Here is an 8,938-nt window from a genome sequence, read left to right as displayed (position 1 = left end):
AACGAATAATACCCCCAAACGCTCGATATGTCGAAACAAAATATAATTATTTAATCGTAGAAATGTATCTCTCGATAGGTATCGAAAATTTCTATTTTTGTATTTATAATCACAAAGTTAATACATAAAATTCAATTATGTTGTTGTCATTTGAGATAACAGTTACGTCGATTTTATTTTTAGATGTAATAGGTTTGTAACATTCACTGATCATGCCACGTTCTCGTGGTCCATAAGCTGGCAATTTAGAAACATTCTATTACATTTAACGAAACCGTGTGTTCGTTAATATCCAATATGTATAAATCATAAAAATGTTGATAATATACGATAGATGTTATAAAGAAAATATAATGGAATTTGCAATACTAATATCAGTAACAAATAGTCTAGAAGGATGTACAGAATCACGGAAACTTATGTGTCCATCGTACGTTAAATATTGTTATTATTATAGCTATGAAATGCCGTGACTAAGTTTTAAAAATATAAAATTATGTTATACATAATATCGCTAACATGTCTATACTCGAAGTAATATCAAAGTCCATTAAAAAGGAGGTCTGTTAATCGATAATGCGGGAGTATACCGTAAGTTCCGCGTTACACAACAACAGAATAGATATCCTGCGACGATTATCGATCACTCGGACTTCATCTTATAAGAACATTCGCTTTTTAATTGCGCTATTTCGTTATGCACGTATTATCCATTGGCCAGATTTTCGAAATAATAAGAACGAACGCTCAAACAATGTAAGCTTATCCGATGCACTGTAATCCAAGTGGCTTATATCATAAAAACCTTTCTTCCGCAGTCTTATCGTGCAATTTTCAATAGAGAAAGAGGGGAATTGCAATTACGCGAATCGTTTATTATTTTATATTTTACTGATTTCTGAACATTTTATCAAAGAATTTCCGATTAATACGCAATTATTTTGTTATTGCATCTATCACCTTACGTCGAAAATGTGTATTTCTCATAACTTTCGTCCCATCTCTTTCGAATATCATATTTCGCAATTGTAAGCAGAATCAGAGGTACTCTATTTTTCCATTGAAATAAAAATTATATTTTAGATTATTTAATTGAGATCCGACAGGACATACACGAAGTTTACTTTTAAAACAGACAATGAAAATCATCTGGTAATGTTGATTTTTCGAAATTGATTCGATACTCGCGAACCTTCGCCGGAAGATTGCAAATGTATTTTAATTTCTGATTTTTTCGTTACCGATTCAATTTTTCTCGAAGTAAAACAAACAAAATTCTTCTACTCTGGTTTACAAATGGAAACACGTGTATCTCCCTGTTTATCTTGCAAAATAGATGAAATTGAATGATTTGAGTTTTCACGAGAAAAATCAGTTATCGTATTTGCACGTAAAAATGATTCAAACTTCATGCTACACAACCGTACGCCTTCTCCGGAGACCTTATTTACGTATTCTGTTTCTGCGTGTTCGCGCTGCACTTAGAAACGCCAAAGAGGTTTCAAAATTCACGCCCGTCTTCGTACTAACGTCTTATTCAAAAGCAAACAGAATTCACATAGTAGAATATGTTTTACTATACAGTTACATTTTACTATACTGAAACACTACAACGCATGAATATCTTCTTGGTAATAATCAGACCTGTGAAAATTTTATTTGAAATGAAAACAAAGAATTATCGTTTGGAATAATGTGCCATTCTAACCTACTTTCATTTTTAAAACGATATAGAAAAAATCATTTTTTGTTTATTAAGACTAAATAATCTTCTCCTTCAATTAATAAAAATCTTCTCTTTTAATTAAATAAAATAACAAACAATTTGGATTTTAATAGTAATTTTCCAAATATTTCACTTAGATGGAAGATTTTAGAAACCAGAACCTGGAAAAAATACCGTGAAACGTTATAAGAACAACTTTGGAATCATTCTTGTGCCAAAACATTTAGACACAGGTTTAAGAGAAATACGAGATATAAGCAAGTGGATATTTAAATTTAAAGTATAAATATATAACAATAAGTAGAACACTTAAAAATACTCAAACTTGTGAAGAAATCAATTTAGTGTCTTGTACAGTTGGTTCATTTTTTAGAAGAAACTTTCATCTCGAAGATCAATCACGTTTCTTATGTTTGTCTCGGGCACATATAGTCAAAATTCGTGATCTTCTGAATGGGGTCAAAAAATTAGTAGTTCGAGAGAAGCTTTGAGATTTGAAATGATTCAAATCAATCGTTCGCTGATATTTAAAGAAAATGTGATTGACGCTGTGTATTTGTCCATAAATGGCATTAACTTATTGGATAATCTAATATTAACTCATCGTGTGTCAATTTTCATTTCGCATCAGTCAATTAAATGTTCCATTCGTAACAGATCATCGATAAGTGTAAGTCTGTGGTGTCCGTGTCTCATGCATATTTTCGTATTCTCGACGCGGCTTTTCACCGGTCCCAGTCGGAATTTACACGTTCCCTTTAATTTAAACGCTTTCCATTGTCCTCGGCTCGCATACTAAGTCCTCGTTACCCGCTAGTTGCGTGCCGGTATAAACTCTATTAGCAGCTTCGTTCGCGACTCGATTTCATTAAAACAAAACCGGTTGTCGGGTTCCTATAGAACGCTCGCACGTTTCAGCCCATTCCTTTGCGAATTATCTGGTGACGACGTGCCTACGTTATTCGGGGAATTAATAAGTTAGACCTGCGAAGGTCTCGGTTAGGTTACTAATTCAATGTGTCTGTCGTTTACATTGACAATCTCAAGTAGATCCAGACTCTCGAAGAGGCATCGCAATCCCGGTATCAATGGTATCAAGAAATGACTATTGCACTGGCCGATGTAAAAGTTAGTCTCTGAATTAATTTATATTTTTCAATCGATTATTTCCACAATATTTTATAATATCAATAATGTGTCTATAGTGTCTATGTCTCTTAGTGTCTATAGACAGATAATGTAAATGTTAAACATAAAGAAACCGAATTGATCAAAGTAATCATTAATTTAACTAACTAACCAGTGAATAAAGATCATGATCGATGTAGAGCCTTAATGCTTTCTGATTATAACATTTAATATGCTATTACTATGTAAATTTAATAATTTTCGTTGTAATTCTCGTGTACATCGAATTACATGTACACATTCAAATGCCAGACTCAAACACCTTGCAGTTGTAATTATACATAGCATTAAATCCTCCAAAGCTCCTTCCTAAAAGCTTCAAATCTTTTTATTTAAATAATAAAAATTCGACGAAAGTTGAATAAACCAAGAAATCAATAGAAATTCGTTTAAAGAAGAGGAATTCTAATGAAAATAATTTAATCTGTAACGAAATGTTTCTTGACATTAGGTATATTTTCCATTATTATGATTAATGAAACTGTTTGACGTAATAATTATTCTATCAACAGATTTTAAACGAGGGAAATGTTCGCACAAATTTTCTACGCGTCCCTGGAAAATAATTTGATTTGTATAATCAAACAGTAAAGAACAAGTTTTGCGACGAAAAACGTAATGCAGTAATAAATGAAAATTAACTGAACGGCAGAAATCAAGCAGAACTCTCTAGGGATAATCCTCTTTTAGTTTGGTGAAAATGTTCCCGCGTTAACTAACGTTTTATAAATTGAGCAGGAAAGTTCTGCTACGTCTCGTTCTTAATTTGATACGAATGAATAGTCAACAAGCATGTACAACATTTAGAAACAAAATAGAATTCATGTTTAGCGATACTTTATCTTATTCGCTGCGAAAAATTATTAATTAATCGCAAACATTCTACTACCGATATTAATTTCATCGTACAGTAGAAAATTATAACGATAATATTAGTACCATTTCATGGAGTAAAATTTCATTCGCTAAAAAATCGGATGATAAAATTAAAATACGATGTGAACTTAAAATTAGAACCTGTGATACGAATCTGATCTGACTAGCAGAGAATTCAGTGATACGAATGTCAGGATTGAATTGAACAAGTATCGATAATTAAATGAAAAAGAAAGACTTAATTACAATATCAGTCGTCTACAGTATGGAATAATGATTTTAAAAGATTTTTATAATTCCTGAACAATTATTCCTATCTTTATTAATCTAATTCGTTTAAATTATTTCCTAACTTCACCCGATTTACTCGTAAGCATACCGACATTTATAAACAGTTACGTAAAATCGAATTCAATCTTCCTTTTCATCGCTCACTAAATATATTCGAAGAGTTGCATGCAGATATTTCGAAGTAAACATAAAATTCACATTTGAGCTCACTCGTACAAGACAGGCTGTAAATTTCTCCTCTTCTAGGAAAATCCACAACTCTGCTTCTTCTTTACCGCGATCGATTGAATTTAGATCTGTAGCCGATGCGAAAGAGGTTTCCGGGAATGGGAAACACGGTAAGAAAATACGAACAATGTCGAGCAACCGAGCAACTGAAATTAAATGTGGTAATTTCGCAAGAGCAACGTCTTCGTCGGACGAAGAAAAAGATAAATTACCGATGTACAGTTGATTGATCTTGCGGAGCCAGGATAGTTCGTTAAGTGAATAAGAAAGCTTCTAATCGAACGCGATCGAATTTACTCGAAGAAGTCTGTTGCACTCTCCTTGTTTCCGGTTCGTTGGTAAAAACTCTTCGACGTCTATCGAAAGAAACACTCGTGAGTTGACAACGACGTGCCGTGAAAGAATCGAGAAATACGATTCACGGATGCTTTTCCTCGAGATATCAAAATAAGATGTAATTGAAATGTAAAGAATATGGCAATGAAGCGATATTTTATTTCTTCGTTCTGATAAAATTGCGTTATCGATGTTTTACAGAGGATGAGGTCAGAGTGGGAACGAAATAAGATTGAATTCGATAAGAAATATAAATGCAGCGGTATAAAAAGTCTACGTAAGTGTTTCGATATCCTCGTGGTTCATTGTATATGTGAAATTTAGATCATTTTTCTATATCCTCCGTTGAAATTGAATATAAACAGGATAAGCTAAAACTTTGATTTAAGAATAATTCAAAATGAAGTAGGTTAAATAAAGTGTATAATTGAATAAAATTTTTTACGAGAATGAAACCAGAAAAGACGTAAAATGAGATTGAAGTTGATTAAGGTTATATGAAAAGGATATATGCTCTTGAGATTTACTTTATGCGATATAAACTGAAACTCAGATTAAAGAATAGCTCAAAAAATCGAGGGGATTAAATCCTCGTAAACTTTACGTTGACGCTTTATAAAACTGCTACAAAAGAAATTACGGTTTTTAACTGAATTCCCTTTTGAATTTTTTACTTACGTATCGAGTCTCCAGAATTTTATCGTCCTCCGTTTCTCGCTCGTCAAATTACCACGAATTTATTTTACATCTCAGCGTCGCTAATTAACACAACAACGGTTTCGACCAAAAAACGAGCCGTTCCAATAAAAGAAATCAACAAAAGGCGAAAAGAGAAACAGAATAAAAAAAACAAAAAAGAATATTCCAATGTCTCTGTCGCGAATATTTAACTACGAGAGAAACCGATAAATCGCGGGCATCTACCGCGTATAAATTCCGGGAACGAGATGGTTGCGATGAAAAATTCTGTCCCGCGGCCGCGAAATTGCTCCGTACGAGTGGCTCGTTGGCGCGGCGAGCCGCGGTTAATTTTTCTCGTTGTTCGTATCACAGCGACAACAGGCTCTCCGCGATGAGACGACTACGAGGACGAGTGAATCGACGACGATGCTCGACAGTGCTCATTAATTTGGTTGAACGACAGGATTATTGTGCGATCGATCAAAAAGTACCAGTGCGAAATGGATTCGCTTCTCGCCCTTTTAACGCGCGCGTCTCCGCGAGTGTACAGCACGGTCGTTCGAGATCTACGAGCACGGGCACGACCGTTTCCTCCTTTTCTTTTGCGAGTCGCACGACCACTCCAATTAGATTAATTAAGCCAGCCACACGTACATGCGTCACGGGATAAAACAATGGCCTCGGGTGTTTCTGGCGAAGCGACGGGGTGGAAAGGAAGGGAAAGAGGGGCCACACAGTGGTGGAATTGTCACACGCCAGAGAATTTCAAGTAGATCCACTCGCTTGTATGCAATCTCCGGCCGAGAATGGGCAAGCGGCGTGATCGTGCGGCCTGCTGTAACATCCACGCTGCCCTAAAAGAAGCGTATAAAGCTCCGTTAATCCGTGTCTGGTGCACCGGAATCCAGTCTAGATAGACCCACGAATGGCCGCGGCAATTTCATTTGCAGAGGGTGGAATCGTTAATCAAACCCGTGGCACGGTGAATGCGCTAGAAGCCTGGCGACTATACTCGTGCCCGTCGCCACTGGTCCGCGTTTTTTTCCTTCTCTGTATATGAAATATATTTGTACCTGTATTTGTATGTTTATGTTTGTGTAGGTAGGTAATGCACATGGCGTGATAAAACGAAAATGCTGCGAAGAAAATGAGAAAAAAGAGGGAAATATGTATATGGATGTTTGTACGAGCCGGTTGCGTGTATAACGTTGCACGTTTCAAAAGGAGTCCTGCCATCGCGGCCGCACTTATGTCCTCGACTCCTCTCGTCATGCAGAACGTAAAAATTTATTGGGACGCGTTGCAATTTTAAGTAGTATCAACCCAGTTACCGTGCGCGTGTTTTTCGAGATTCTTGCTACAATTTTCGTTCTGTACTCCTAAGTAGGTTAGAATATAAAATTGACTTTATTAAATAATTTAACGTTTCGATGAAGTTCTCTTTTACATCCGTTTCCATCGCATACTGTGGCTGCAAAAAGTATTGGCACACCGCTGTATTTATTTAACATATAATACAATATAAATATGCTACAAATAAAGAATCCACAATGACATATATTTAATTAGAATAAGATCTATTTTATCAAAAGGATTAATAAAATATAAGAGAATTAGTACTCTATCTTATGTATCCACTTCCAGCCGCGATCACTTGAATCTTTTTTACCGTCAAGATAATCGTTGTAATAATAATCTTGGTGATCTTGGTCGCCACTGTATCCCTTATGATCTCTGCAATCGTGTCCCTGCTCGTAATAATCTCTTTTACCATAATGATCCGCCTCGTGTTCATCATAGTCGTGACGATCATCCTTATAATCTCCACCTTTCTCTTCCTCGTGACCATAACGATAACCGCCATCTTCCTCGTCGAAATCAGAATCATGCTCTTCGTCGTAAAGCTCGTTGTGATTCTGATATTCGTCCAATTCCTTTACCTCGTGACGACCATGAGTGCTATGTCCATTGTCATAATGGCCATTGTCGACCAACTTTTCACCCTTTTCACTTTCCCTACCTACGTGATGTTTATCGTAACGATCGTCGTCATGATGATGGTATGTCTTCCTTTTGCCATCATCGTCGTAATACCCGTAACCTTTGTCCAGGTTATCGTGACCTCTGGTAACTTTGTCCGCTTCGTGATAACGTTTGTAGCCCGTATCGGCGTGATCACTAGCTTTGCCTCGGTGAATAGCGTAACGATCGTTACCACCACGTTCCTCGTGTCGATGGAAATGAAAGGTAGCCGCTGGTTGCAGATCCTCGTAATTAATGCTCGTCGCGAAACTCACGGGCGCCAAAATAGCCAGAAGTATCAACAGACATGGACCTCCACGTACGGCAAACATATCGGTTTTCTTTAATCTCCTGCTGGCCGAGTTCCTATTTTTTGAAGAGGGCGCAAATGTGTATCTAAAGTTGGGCGATACGGTTGATTGGAAGAGTATATATTGATTCGCGGTTAGTGCTTCGTGTTTCGTCGTATTTTTCTTAGGCGAGTGGTTCTGAAAGTACAGCTCGGAAAAAGATTCGCTTTGCCTTTCTTTTTTAGGCAACGGGAAAGCAAATTTGGAAATTGTATCGTATGTAGGTCGGAACGATCGGTGGATCGCGCGACGTACAGCTTCATAACGTAATGACATTTTTCTATCGATTCAACGTGAATTAATCGTACTGAGTATTTATTATTCGAGAATAGCGGTGAAAGTGATGAAGATAATGAAAAAGTAGCTTCGTGTACACTGGAAACTTTACGTATTTTCTATTTTATTTCTGTGGTTTGTATTATGATATTTTATATTTCTATTTCCATCACTCTAACATACCTGAGAAATTGACATATCAAAAATCCATACTCCCCTAAAAACCAGAAATAGTATATAAGCAAGCGAATTAGTTCAAAATGAACGAATAAAAGACTATTACTCTTCACAAGAGATTCTGTATTTAAAGTGTCTTCCATCGTCATTTTCTTTGCCTGTCATAGAATTTTGCAGCGAGTTCACAGCGTAAATGTAGTGCAGCGAAATAGCCAGTGCGAAGGATTCGTTTGCGAATATTCGTTCGGAAATGTTACGCGCCAAGTGAACGAAACTGGCGATATTACGGCAACGTAGTTGGCTGTTACAGCCAATATGATGCGGATGTGCGAAAATCTAACTTTTATATGTCTTTCACCTCGATGTACCGTATAATCACTGTTAGGAAAAACATGCAAAATTTAACCAACGTGACCTCCGTGAAGAGAAAGAGCATTGCCTGATGTCCGATCTGTGCTATGTTGGAAAACACATTTGCTACGTGTTACAGAAGTTAACGGACTGCTGTGTGAATTCGAATGTTTTGTAATCCGGTTTATCTACCTGACCGTAACGAGAGAAATTATATAATTTCGGTTGCGAAATATCGATATGTTGCATTAAATAATGACTTAGTCACTGACTGTTCCTAATTTACTGTTTAGTACAGATACGCTACATTATGTTTTACAGAATTCGTGCATGTTTCCAAAAACGTGTACGAAACGTTTAGCAGATGTAGGCACATTGTTTAATACCTATATGATATATCAGAAATATACAGGGTGGTTGTTAACTGGTGGTACAA

General features: G+C 36.3%; 1 protein-coding gene across 1 annotated transcript; it reads right to left on the bottom strand.

Annotated features, from left to right (window-relative positions):
- Positions 1-5,147: 5,147 nt before the first annotated feature.
- Positions 5,148-8,930, bottom strand: LOC126875101 (uncharacterized). The gene has a single exon (XM_050637827.1). The coding sequence runs from the start codon at positions 7,972-7,974 to the stop codon at positions 6,940-6,942; it is 1,035 nt and encodes a 344-aa protein (XP_050493784.1). The 5' UTR covers positions 7,975-8,930; the 3' UTR covers positions 5,148-6,939.
- Positions 8,931-8,938: the final 8 nt, after the last annotated feature.

This window comes from Bombus huntii, chromosome 2 (genome assembly GCF_024542735.1).
Source record: "Bombus huntii isolate Logan2020A chromosome 2, iyBomHunt1.1, whole genome shotgun sequence".
Taxonomy (NCBI): Eukaryota; Metazoa; Arthropoda; class Insecta; order Hymenoptera; family Apidae; genus Bombus; species Bombus huntii.
The sequence above is the reverse complement of the archived record's forward strand: the minus strand, read 5'-3'. Positions and strand labels throughout refer to the sequence as shown.

Coding starts and splice junctions, on each gene's coding strand:
- LOC126875101 (XM_050637827.1), bottom strand. CDS start 7,974: ATGTCATTACGTTATGAAGCTGTACGTCGCGCGATCCACCGATCGTTC.